This window comes from Amia ocellicauda, chromosome 11, assembly GCF_036373705.1.
Source record: "Amia ocellicauda isolate fAmiCal2 chromosome 11, fAmiCal2.hap1, whole genome shotgun sequence".
Classification (NCBI taxonomy): Eukaryota; Metazoa; Chordata; class Actinopteri; order Amiiformes; family Amiidae; genus Amia; species Amia ocellicauda.
In genome coordinates, this window is record NC_089860.1 from 20,628,467 (window position 1) to 20,641,839 (window position 13,373).

General features: G+C 37.7%; 2 protein-coding genes across 5 annotated transcripts in view; one reads left to right on the forward strand and one right to left on the reverse strand.

Annotated features, from left to right (window-relative positions):
* Nucleotides 1–2,191, reverse strand: grxcr2 (glutaredoxin and cysteine rich domain containing 2). Its single transcript, XM_066716859.1, has 3 exons — nucleotides 1,628–2,191; nucleotides 628–834; nucleotides 1–310 (listed from the first exon to the last, which is right to left on the reverse strand). The coding sequence occupies exons 1-3, from the start codon at nucleotides 1,973–1,975 to the stop codon at nucleotides 143–145; spliced, it is 723 nt and encodes a 240-aa protein (XP_066572956.1). The 5' UTR covers nucleotides 1,976–2,191; the 3' UTR covers nucleotides 1–142.
* The window catches only part of sh3rf2 (SH3 domain containing ring finger 2), a 27,036-nt gene continuing 13,898 nt past the window's right edge, over nucleotides 236–13,373 (forward strand). For 2 of the 4 annotated variants that reach the window (XM_066716855.1, XM_066716858.1), the window contains exons 1-3: nucleotides 2,816–2,921; nucleotides 3,884–4,308; nucleotides 11,451–11,705. In XM_066716855.1, coding sequence (XP_066572952.1) covers nucleotides 3,925–4,308; nucleotides 11,451–11,705 — 639 coding nt within the window. In that variant the 5' untranslated portion in view covers nucleotides 2,816–2,921; nucleotides 3,884–3,924. Of the gene's footprint in view, nucleotides 399–2,815; nucleotides 2,922–3,883; nucleotides 4,309–11,450; nucleotides 11,706–13,373 lie in introns of those variants that run through there. The other 2 variants (XM_066716857.1, XM_066716856.1) reach the window with 2 other exon arrangements.

The following is a 13,373-nucleotide window of genomic DNA, read 5'->3' on the forward strand; positions in this document are numbered from 1 at the left end:
TTTTCATGTTGCATTGCAATTACATTCATTTTTCAAAGAATCGGTTTGTAAATAGTAGGCTTTGCATTGTAGGCTATGTAACAGAGGGACTAGACCCTGCCTGACGTTCGTTGTGTGTTGAGGTACGAGCCTACGATTTCTATTATATGCAGGAGTGGCAGGGCTGGAGACCATCCACATTGCAGGCCGGGCACCGGAGGGCTCTGATCGACTCGTTGAAGCGGTTGGCCAACATCGAGAGCTTGCTTCCATGGCACAGAGCGCAGGGGGCACACCCTGAGCCCCCACACACGAGGCAGCCGGACACGTCCTGGGAAGAAGACAAGGTGAACATTTCAGCTGTTCTGAATCCATCCACTAGAGGGGGATAATGCCGGTGCAGAACAATACAGGTAGAGGTGAGAAACGCCCCCAAATAGGCATCTTAAATGTAGGAAAATGTGCACATTCCTAATCTCTGCTGTTGCACTATGTATTCACAGTATTTTTCTACCTCCACCCACTGTTATGGGTTATGCACGCTTCTACTCATGTGAAAGGCAATTAACAGCAGAAGAATTGATGGCAGGAATGGCTGCTTCCCTCTTTAACAGAAGTATTTGTATATAATAATAATAAAAGTATTACCTTAATGTTTGTAGTTTTATCATCCCCAAGAACACACTGGGCATCTTCCTGCGCCTCTCCTTGTCCTCCATGTGCTCCTCTGTAATCTTGCTCTCCATCTCTGTCCTGGAGAAGGCTCTTCGTTAATTCCTTCTTTCCCCGGGGAGACCTGATAATTCGCAGATTGCTAGTGTAGATGATTATCTTCCCGAAGTCCAAAACAGACGGCTGCAAGGAAGCACGGGATGAAAGGCATTGAGGTCGTGGATAAATAGGTGATATATTAGGAACAGTATTGTTGAGAAGTCCTACTTCTGGTAAGGCTGAAAACAAAATACAATCGCTAGGATTGTATTGATTGTGTATATTGCAACATTGTGCTTATGAATAATTGAGAGACATTGCACTTGGGTACAGAATCTTGACAGTGTTGTATTTTAAAGTCTTAAGTTCAGCTTAAACAAAATGTAGAAAAGCAATTTTGCAATTTACTGTGCTGTTAATTAAGCTATTTATTATAAAGCTCCCTTTTAGTCACCTGTTCTTTGCAGGTACATTCACTGGCCACTAGAGGGGGATCACCACAACGCAGTATAATCAGGTCAAAATGGGGGGGTGCTTAGCTTCTCTAAATGAAGGGCTTTCATTATTAAAATCTATTTCTAAAATAAAACAGAATAAATAATGAGAATGAAAAATAAACAAGAATAAACAGTTTTATTATTGCTTTCTGGCAGTGTATTTCTATACATGTTAAATAAATTAGGACACTGTCTGCCTTTTAAGTGATTTTTATTTACCTTGTACTATTTGTATATACAACCAAGATTATTCCTGCTCAATGTAATAAATAATATTGTATTTATATTTATTTTTATTTTTAAATTGCAGGTTTTAGATAACACACAAATTAAAATATAACTTTTAAACGATGTCAGATTTGAATTACTTAGATACAACTTTGAGAAATGCTTTGGGGAGTTGCATTTAGCCTAATATGAATAGCAAATGAATTACTCACTTTGGTGTCCGTTGGAGATAAATCATTGAAAACAGGTGGGTCACCTGTATGACTGTACTTAGTTCCACCTCTATATACATTAATTCTCTGAGCTATTAAACCAGGTGGTGAATAAAGTCCTGGGTCTTGAAGCTCTCCAAAACCATACAGGTGTTCAGTTTCCAAATGTCTGGGAAGTTTTCCATGGATGAAGCTACGTGGGTATTCTTCCTCTGGGCTCTCTAACTCTTGTCCATCTTCGTACACATGCTTTAAAACTCTCCCACTGTAGGAAGATGCAATTTTGAATCTCACTTTTCTGGGTTTGTTTTCATATCTCTGGTTAATCGTTCTCTGAAGCTCTTCCATCCTAAAACAAGTTTGTGGTTTGCAGTGTGTTCCTGGTACAAACACTGACTGCTCTTGCCTATACTAGTGTTTCAGCATTATTGTAAGATCAGCCTCCGTCTTTTAATAATGTAGTATGTGTATTAGGTATACAAAGGCAGTTGCTAACCTGATACCTGAAGGCGTAATTATCTGTAAGCATGGTAATAATAAAAAAAGAACAGTAAACACACAATAAGCATGTATGCATAAGAAAGAAAGAATAAATGTATTTCAAAAAGCATTGTTAATCAGATGACCTGGTAACAAAAAAGTAAGACTTGTCTTTCACATTACCTCTCATTCACACAATGCAATTCCCAAGTCCCACAATATCCTAATAATAATACAAAGTTTGTAATGCTTTTTTTTTTTTTTAGAAGTAGCACACAGATATTGATTCCATTACCGATTTTTTTCCCCCTTCTGTAGTGAAGGTTAAAAAATACCATCTTTTGGTGTCTTGTTTATTTAGATATACATTGACACGGAAATGAATAATGGTAAACTTCACTTAAACTAACCAGCCTCAAGCTAGATTTGGTTGAAAGTGGAATATATATAATATGTGTGTGTGGTTTGTTTCCATCACTTTGAGTACCTTCATCCCACATAAAGGTAGACCTTTGCATACAACATTATCTGCAACCGCATAATGATGTTTGTTCAAGTTATTCTTTATCAAAAACGAAACGAATGTCCTTTACTTTCCACGCATGGTTTGTCTGATTTGGAAGCAACCCTTTGTTCGTTGGCAATTTCTGTATTTTCCGTTGTACGCAAGTCCTACAAATGTAGCTTGTCAAGGGTTAAGGTGTCGCATGTAAGCTGATGCCAGTGAGTAAGTGCATAGTATTGAACTTGTTCCCTGTTTGGAGGAGAGAGCTCGTCCCTGCGGTAATTACCCGCTGAAAGAGCGCAACATAAGGTTAGTACTACTTACTTACTTACGCCTGGTTGGTATTTCTAAATGTGTGTATTTACACGATTGTCACTGTGCGGATACAGGTTTTGGTATAAAGTGCGTGCGATTAGGGAAGTTCGGGTTTGTTATTTAGCTTTAGACTAGTCGACCTTTTGATTTAACAAGTGTTTTATTCCCAGGAAGGTTTGAGGAATATTGATCGCGTTTAGATGAACTCTCCAGTTCAAACTTTTGTATGCGTAATTTCCCCAGTTTTAATCGGCTGAGATTTATAGTGGTCAGGTTGGTTTGCGTAGACGCTTGCCGTCAGTAAAGGCGTGTGATTGTCCGTGGTTTCAGGTATGACTGTTGTGTTTTCCACAATAATGGTTGCTTCAAAGTTTGTGGCATATATGTACACATCAAAGTGACCCGTGGAATTATTCATTGTTTGATTTCGGTCAATTTGCTTTTCATTGTAGTCTACAGAAATAAAACATAATCCACCTAATCCATAAATGTACAAAAATTAAGGTATGTGGGCGTGTCGTCTGTGACGTCAGGCTGACTGTACTTGCTGTATTGGGCTGGTCATCACAATGTTACAGCCTTGTCAGATATTTTATGTCCTATAAATCCTGTTCTGCTTGCTCTCCTGTTCTATGTAATATGCAACTTACATTTGCAACTGGACTGTTATGAAACACTAATTATTACAATTAGCCCAATATTTATCTTTTGGTGTTGTTTTTTAAAAATCCTATTTAATTCACTTTATAATTATGCTCGGTTAGTTAGACTATAGTATACTGTGCTCCTTTTTTTTAAACTATTTTTATATAAAGGAAATGTTAATGTGTTCTGGCATCAGCCTGTGGCACAATACATGGCATTGTAAAAGTCGTGAGGGAAACGACTGCTGAATATCATGCTCAATAGTATGTTTGCCTCATCCTTGTATGGTCTCTCCCTCACTGTCGTTTAAGAATGCGGCACTCGACTTGATGGCTGATAACCTTGGAGGAGGATGGAGGACTTGGCCCTGCTGGATCTACTGGAGTGCCCTTTGTGCTTCGAAAGACTCGATGTTTCAGCCAAAGTGTTACCGTGCCAGCACACATTCTGTAAGCCCTGCCTACAAAGGATGGTGTACTCCAAACCGGGGCTGCGGTGCCCCGAGTGCCGGACTCCGATATCTTGTGGGATTGAGGAGCTGCCTGCCAACGTCCTCCTGGTTCGTCTTCTGGATGGAATGCGACAGGGCTTCCAGAATGGAACGAAGGCGGGCACTTCCCAGAGATCTTTGCTCTCCCTGGCACGGAATCAGTCCTTGCGGAGAGGCAGAGATTCCAGCAGTTCCCAGTCCTCCCAGCGTAGGCTGACACTAAGTCGTCGGAGCACACTAGATGGGGCAAGTATCTCTGGATTCAGTCTCTCTGTGAACTTGTATGTTACACCATATTAACACTTTTTTTGTTTTCCCATCCTTTGCTTCATTTTCTTAGCAACTCAATAATAACTATTTATTCAGCACTTTTCCTGCTGGTGTGCAAAGCGCTTTACAGACATTTTTAACAGTTACAGAAAAAGGCACAATCACAGAAGAAAACACTGAGAAATTAAAATAAGTAATAATAAAATACAATAATACAAGGAATACAATAATAATAATACAAGGAATAAAAAGGCAAGAGGTTACTCACAGTTCAAAGCAAGTTTATACAAATATCTTTAAAGGTGTCCTAGAAGAAGACACTGATTTAGCCACTATAATCTCTTCAGGAAGACTGTTACAGAGCCCAGGAGACTAAACTGAAAATACATGGTCTCCTTTGGATTTTAGCCTGGATTCTGGAATAGTCAGAACGGCTTTATCATTTGATCTGAGTGGCCGTTCAGTTTTCTAAGGAGTTAAAAGCTCAGTATTGTAATCCCAAGTCTTGCCTTAAAAGTAATTAATACAATTTTTAAATCAACTCTAAAAGCACTTGGAAGCCAGAATAGAGACACAAGGATTGGGGTAATGTGTGCACTCTTGCTATTCTTCAAGAGAAACCTCGCAGCTGAATTTTGAACCAACTGCAGTCGTGAGAGGGTTGGCAACTTAGATGGGTATGAAGTGAATTACAGTAGTGTAGCTGCGATTAAATAAAAACATGAATTACCATCGCAGACAAAAATGCCCTTAGTCTAGTTATATTTCTCAGCTGGTAGTAGCACCAATACTGTGGCATATAAAGTTTTGTTTTCTAAGCAGGAGCATTGACAAAGCAGACCTGTGACTGACTGTGTCAGTCTGTTTCATATTATTGTAAACTTGGCCATTTTATTTTGTGCACATCCATTTGTAATGCAGCTACAAAGGAAACAAATCTTTTGGCACAAAATCACAATTGTCTTGCAGTGTTGTGGAGAACATCGTCTTTTGAGTCCATGAATTCATTAAAATGTTAAAGTTGTATTGTTTTATTTTGTTGGTCATTATTAAGAAGAAAAACAGTGAACCTTGACTTAAAATTACATGAGTGCTGTAGTGTGAATGCAAAGCAAAGCATATAATAAATATTAGTTTAAGTTGATGTCCCATATGACACTTGCACATCTAAACTGCTTAGTTTGTCTTGGGGACTGTTTCCACTGTGTGGTTACAGTGTTGGAGTTCACCTGTGAGTTTTTATTGGATGCAGTGATGATAGAAGTTGTCCTTTGACTGCCCCTCAGCATACAGCCTGATTTTCTTAATTGTAATTCAGAAGACAATCAATTCCTGCCAGTTGCCTCTTGTGTAAAGTTCAGTGTCAGTCTTCAAAAGTGAACCACTGATGAATCCTGCTTTGTGAGTGGCGAAGAGAAGGAAGGCCCTTTTAGGCATCCTGTATGACACACGATTTGTGTATGGTTGTGTCTGTTTATTGTGATCATATTAAGCAGTTCTATACATGCAATCAGTGCAAACAAAGACATTTTAAAACAAATATTTTTTTCTAATCAATAGTGCAGTATAACAGCTAGAACATCTAAAGCCACTCTCTCCTATAGACATCTCTTGTTGTGTGTTCTGAATCCAATCAGCACAGTGAAACAGGTTTGACCTAGTTTCTTTATGTGAAAGAGTATGATTTACAGGTTTACTTCTTGTTAGAGGAAAGTGTCTAAGACGGTTAGAAGCAAGATTTATTCCTTCTGTCTCGCACCCGGGCAATCCTGTTCCCCCACTGTGTGACACATCCTAATTAAAGGGAAAGTGATTGAATTTTGGGGGTGAATGGAAGTGTGCTTCAGGCACTTGGACACAATAAGTGTTTTCTAAATAAGATTAATTGCTTCCAAACTGGATTTGTAACTGAATTTTTATCTTGATTTGTGACAGTAATCCTCCCACTTAGGCCTAAATGATAATGTTCATACATAAAAGCATTTTTTAATATATTTTTTTATGCAGACATTTATATCAATGTGAACTCTGCAGAAGGATCATATTCATATATATTATTGGCAATAATATCTTTGCAGTACTTGTGAAATTACTAATTAGGAGCTAACTTCTGAGAAGGCCTGTTTGGTCATGATAGTTGAGGTTACTAAAACACACTTCATGCCTTCCTGTTTTCTGGTTTTGCAAGGTAGAGTGGTTAATGTGGCAGGTGCACACAGTTCAGAGTACAGCGCTGTTCTGCTCTTTAAACAGATATAACAATGCCTCACTTTAGACACCCATAATAAGACCTACCACACAAGGAATAATAACACCAGATGCTGATAATGCGTATGACATCATTCACTTAAGATCTGTGAAAAGCATTTGTGTCAGTAGTTTTCCAGATTATTAAATAAATAAAAGATACCAACTGTGTTACAACAAGTATCAGCCATTAACCCAACAACCTTTAATGACGAGCTCAGTCTTGTTGTTATTTCTGCTAACTTTGTTCCCTAAATGAATGCATAAATGATCCTTTTCTTTGCAATAGCTATGTTTTACTTCTGAATCCAGCTAATCTGATATGTAGCAGAACAATGCGAGCTCTGATGTGAGAAAAGTCATTTATGTTTATAATACATTAAAATGGTTTGAAAATGATTGAAATCCCCTCAGATATCTTGTAATATATTATGGAATTTAGTCATATGGGCCTTGTCATTAGTTTGTGTTTGTTTATTTATTTAATTATTTATTGTTCTCTAAATAAAGTCTTAATAAATCTTGGAGGATGGAGGATGTCTTTGGAAAAAACACTCTCTGTATTGATATGTCAAGGTACTCCAACTCATTATATTTCCCCAGACATTTGGGCCCTGAGTTTGACAAATACATTTTCATTTTGTTCCAGCAAGTAAACAATTCACATCCTTTTCAGTGGGGAACACATTTGCAATACCTTTACCATTATTAATCTTGTAATCTTATTATTGTGGGGCGTGACTATACTAAATGGTCAGTAGAGACTAGAGAGAGGGTTTTTGTCAGACTTGGTCAGGTTTTGGTTTCAGCACAGGGAGGAATGTTGATTCTTGTTTCATTTTGGAAAAAAATAGCTGTCTTCTATCCCTTGCCTTTTTTATAAATCCCTTTTAGAAATTTGTAGATGTTAGGGTGTCACAGTTATAAATTGGGCTGCTTTAAAAACCACGCTTCTATTTTGGATTACAATGCCATATATGCTTACACTGATGTGCTTGTAAATAAAGGAAGTAGGTCAATTTTGAAGTTCAGAGGCCAGAGTAATTGTTATGACAACAACATTTCAGACCTGCTCCCATGCAAGAGCTTTGCTATGGAACATATTGTAGCCATTTGTTTTTCTTGTTTATGCTATATACAGTTTTTTTAGTTGTTTTGTTCTTGTTGTTTTTTTTTCTTCTTTTTTTTCTTTCAAACTCAATACATTACATTAAGCCTGTGTGTGAGAGAGAGAGAGGCACACACACACACACAAGGCTTTTGATACAATCCTAGAATTAGATCTGAAAACTTATATTAAGCCTATGACACACACACACACACACACAATGCTTTTGATAAGATCCTAGAATTGTTTAAAAAAAATAAACCAAATCCTCATAAAACTGCACCTGTGTAGAAGTGTTATGATGCTCAAATGTGCTTTACTGTATTTATCATTTATTTCTTAGTTGGTGTCCTGAATGGTCCCTGCATGTTTCAGCAGTTGATCTGTGTAACAGTTTGGATTAGGTTGTATTACAAGTTGTAGGTAGTTTGCATGCCTCTGTGAGAATGTAAATGTTTTGTCTGGTTAGGTATTTGTGAAACTAGTCTTGGTTGTTTGGACTGTGTTAACGTCTTGGTTCTTGGCTACCCACAAATGTATACATATTAGGCAAACCTGTCAATTATTTGTTACATCTTTGCTTTGTTTCTTAGCTGTTGCTTTGCACAGTGTTTTGGGTGGTGTAATCAATCCACCAAATAGTATACCTGGAGTGGAAGTTCCCTCCTAGACTAGTAACTGGAATTAAGTTTCATTATTCAGTCTGCAGTTCTTATCCTCTGTGTCTTATTTGTCCAGTGCCATATAATATACACACACACTGTAGATTATGGTAATAAATGAGGTTGCCGATGATCATAAAAGACCATGAATGATTAATTTGAAAAGTTTACATACTTATTGTGGATTGGTTTGCACTAGCCCATGTGAATTTCACAACACGGGTTATGATAATGTTGTCAAGAGATGTTTCCTGTGTGGTCCCAGATTACCTTTGTATCCTATGAAAAAAGTCTCTAACATGAATGTATTTAATGTCTGCATCTCAAAGTGACTTGTTTCATGCTGTGTATCCAGTGTACTGAGGAAATTATGATACAGCAAAGGGAATTATCTCAGAATAGTAACCGTAGTTCAGCTCCAGTAGAAAACATTACAGCAAACATGAAATATTCATATGCATTTTAAATTACCTGTAAATAAAGCTAACATGTAATAACCTGGGACTGGGAATCAGGGTGAAAATTACCCCCAGCATAATGATGGAGTAGAGGATGTTTATTCTGAAGAAGAGGAAAAAAAGTACAGTGTAACCTTTACTATGGATGGCTATACATATTGAACAATCCAGTAAGGGGGGAGTTTAAATGCATGAAATATTTAACCACTGTAAGGCATGTCACTTATTAGACTGGTAATATGACGTGAATAAATAATTTCCTCATCAAAGATTTAAAAAAAGACTGATTGCTTCTCAAGTATTAGTATTATAATAGTTTTTGACAGCTTGGAATAATAAATGGATAACCAATCCAGTGAGAAACGTTTCCGCATTAGGCTATTTACTTACTACTTACTGTGGAGGCAGAGCTCATTTCAGTGCTGTCATTATTTTTGGATGAATCAAAAGCCCCCATGGGTGTGGCCTGATAGAGTTTAGATTAAAGTTTACTCCAGTTTACAGATAGACAGATGCGGAGTTTGTAAGATAAACTTATCTTCAGACCATTAATAAAATGACTGAGTGACAAGCAGACTCCTTGAGGAACTACAGCAAAAGTACTGTCTCTCTTATGGTAACCCTGAAAAAATGTATATAGAAGAGGAAATATCTGAGTGTATGTAGCACAGAAGAATGCTGTGAATATAAAAGCCAGGTCTTTATTTTGAATTCACAGTCTTGGCATGGTGAAGCTCACAGATGCTGTTAAATGAGATCAGATATCCACCAGATAGCCCTTTAGAGATAAGGGAAAGCAGCTGGGAGCCAAGAAGCACACATTCCTACAAAGGGGTTGTTCTCTACCAGTCTGTGCTTGCTGCCAGTTTCCTCATTAGCTCTGAAAGACTGAGTGCAGGGACGGTCAAACCACTCTGATTAGGGAGACCGTTGTTCCAGCTAAAATGTTCAAAAAGCAGCACTGAAGCAAAAGCATATCTGGAGATTTATAATCATATTGTGGATTATAAAAAATGAAGTGACTGTACCACAACTTTAGAAGCAGTAGTCACCCAGTTCTTGTGTGAACCGGTGTGTGGGTAGGCTGTATTCAGTGGGCTTTATTTCGAAAGGGATGTATGATAATTCTGAGTGTTTGACTGAAATGTGTAGCTCTTAGACTTGGGGAGCATTCAGAATAATATATATATGCCAGATCAATACGAAAATTCATATTCCTTTTATGTTTAACAAAGTTCTAAACTGTATTGTAGCTTTGACCTGTACAGTGCCTAGGGGTGATTTCCCCCTTCCCATGCCCCCTCAAACACCAAATCTCTATAAATGTATATTGTATTCATATTTCAGAAGAAGCCCTAAAACCACACTTTTGTTGCACTTAAACATTTTCTTTTTGCATTCACGTGTGCTTGGATTGTTCCAGTCCTAGACTATTTATTTAAATATTTTCCTTCCATTTGTGAATTGCCACCTATCAATTATTTATCTTGTGTGCCAGTGTGTTTTGATGTATGTTTTATTAATGAGTGCCTGCGCCTTGCTGTTAGACTTCTAAACTGCAGGACTGTTTTTCACTATATTGTTAAGCAAACGCTGTTGAGTGCTTAAAGTGGCTTGTTTTATCTCAAATAAAACAGATGGTTCTCTAAATTTATATTCAATATTTTGTGTATCTGCGTACTGTATATTTTGTTGCCATAAAATGCCATGCAAATCACAGTTCGCAGGGCGCACAGCATGGTCTTTTATAGGATCTGCAGCTTCTGATAAAACAGAAATCTTATGGTATTGTAAAGAAAGGTGATGTTCCTCAGACACCCACAGATGTTCTCTAGGTCCTTGACATGTTAAACAATAGGCTTTTACATTATGACATCCTGGAAAATGCCTTTTGGATTACCTTTATCAGAATAGACTAACCTTAAGGTGAATGCTGTTCAAAAGCACTTCCAGCATCCAATAAAAGCTGGAGTTTCCCAGGATATCACTAGCCAAGTGCAAGCAAGGACAAACAAGCAACTTTCGCCTGTCAGCTGTTATGATGAAAACTAATCTGAAAAGTTGCGACTTCATCCAACCATCTGTCAGCATATTGAGTATTTATCAAAGAAAACTACTTAAAATAACTGCAGGCATCTAAATAGCTGGCAACAGAAGAAGTTCTGGGCTTTTAAATATCACTGCTCTATGTAACCCTGTGTACCGTATTGCCACGTATGTAACCCAAAGTGGCCAGTCGATGTGTCCCTTTTGGTTATTAAATGTTTGGCAAAACTTTTATAGAAAATGTATAATAATTAAATAAATGCTACATTCAAAGAAAGAGGTAAAGAGATAGGTATGACTGCCAACTGGGAGTATATCTGTTTCATAACTATAGTTGATGATCCTCATGCAGTTTGAGGATGATGGGGTTTTTGATCATTTAGATTTATTTAATTTTGTTTTTACATTTTTTAAGGATATTTGCCTTTGGGAGAAACAACCTATATAGAAGTGTTTGAATTTGGCCTCCATACATTTAAAAACATGTCAGGGTGTAAACAAGACTAAGTGAATTATACCATTCTGCCATGTTATCAAAATAAATGAGACCTAAGCTTGGGCTGCAGAACTCAATGTATCTTTGTTTATTATTTCCAGGTGCCATGTGCCCGGGCTTTGTATCATTACAGAGGTACCAGCCCCGGAGAGCTGACTGTAAAACCAGGAGATCTCATCATCCTGAGGCAAAAAGTTGATGATGATTGGTACCACGGAGAAGCCAATGGCAACAGTGGTCTTGTCCCTGCCAGCTTTGTCCAAGTCATCCATCCGCTGGCCCAGACACTGCACCTCAGACCCCCTTCTGACTCTGAGGACAAGGATGAAAATAAGAACAACCTGATGTCCCTAAAGGTCTGTGTTTGGTTACCATGTATGTGGAGTTAGTGTAAATACTGTGTGGCATGCTGAAACAGAGCTGTTGTGAAAGAGGGCTGGTGTTGCAATGTTGGGAAATACTGCTGGTAGCACTGAGGAGGCAGATACAGGTGGTGGTCTGTAGTGTACTGCCAGACTTGATGAAGTTCGATTTTTTTTTTGCTGGATGATTAATTCAGGTGATTCAGTTTATCCTTCTGGATCTGCATTTGTAAGGTACACTGTTTTAGATGCAAGACTGCACATATGTTCCCAGGAATACGTTTGTAAAATGTCCACTGAGAACTTTTACTAAGAAGAAACCATATACCTTTCTGCAAATCATGACATACAGGCGTATTGCGCAGAAGCTTACTCTGACTATTTTCAGACCCCACAGTAAAACAAACATCAGTTTATGTTAAGGACTAAGCATTTTTTACTCGTAGTGTGAGATGTGAGGCTTGAGAAAAAGGTGAAATGATTCTTTGGGTAAAGTCATTGATTTTTGAGGCAGTAAGTTCACCTTATCAATTTCCAGATGTTTAAAGATGGCATTTTATTTATTTTATACATTAATGCTCACAAATACTTGCCATCACAGTTCATAATCCGGGGGGAAGAACAAAACTTACATGACACATTGGGGAATGAAATCGCCAAGAAACGCATTTTGTTCAGAATGTTTTCTGCAGCTTTGTGTGTCAGTGAATTCAGGAACAGTGTAGAACATTGTTGTGCACACTGAGACACTTTTAGCCTGAAATGAATGCTCTGTAATGAGGCTGCAGGTTGTTATTCTCTGTGAAAAGCAAACATTTCTTTAGAACACTGAGACCTGATGAAACGTTACAGTTTACATGTCTTCTGAGATTTTCTTTTGCTTTTGCGATTTAAGACTGAATTGAACATCAGTAATCACTCACCTGAAGTGTACTGTGAGACTCTTATTGGAGAAGGTAAAGGAGACAGAGAGAGATGTATTTTGTATTAGTCATTACAGAGAGGTCACAGATGTATTCGTCAGGACTTCCCCAAATGATTTTGCATTACGAGTGTCAAATTAAACCTGTATAAGTCTTTTACAGTACCCCATTTTATAAATTTGGTAGCTTAGCAGTGTAGTAATCTAGTACCTTTTCATAGGTAGACAACATGAGAATCTAAATAAGGCAACTGCCTTCACTTGGAATGACAAAATATATATTTTACACTTAATTACAGGCTATAAATGATGATCAGACTGTGTAGCTTTAAGCACCAAAAAGGGGTAAAAGCAATTAAGTCGCCCAAGTACCAAGATTTAATTTTTTATTATTATATGGGTTTTTTTCTAAGGGTGTTTCTTTATCATAAGCTTCTATTTTTTTTTCTTTTACTTAATGTGATCTGCAGGCTTGCTATGGTTAGTGATGGAAATTCAGCTACATACTGTATGTTTGGTTTCCTGGGTCCCTCTACTATTTTCAGTAATAACAGCATTGTTTTAGGTTGTGTGTGCTGGGGGTAAGTGCTTTTTCATTTAGAATTAATTAATCTTCTGGAAAACTCAAGACTGTGCCGTTCTGGTGTTTGGTTCACTTCCTCTGCAGTGATATTTGTGTTTTCCCTGCATGCATCATGTCAGTTTTCTAGATGACTGTCTTGAATCATGGATCTCAGGAG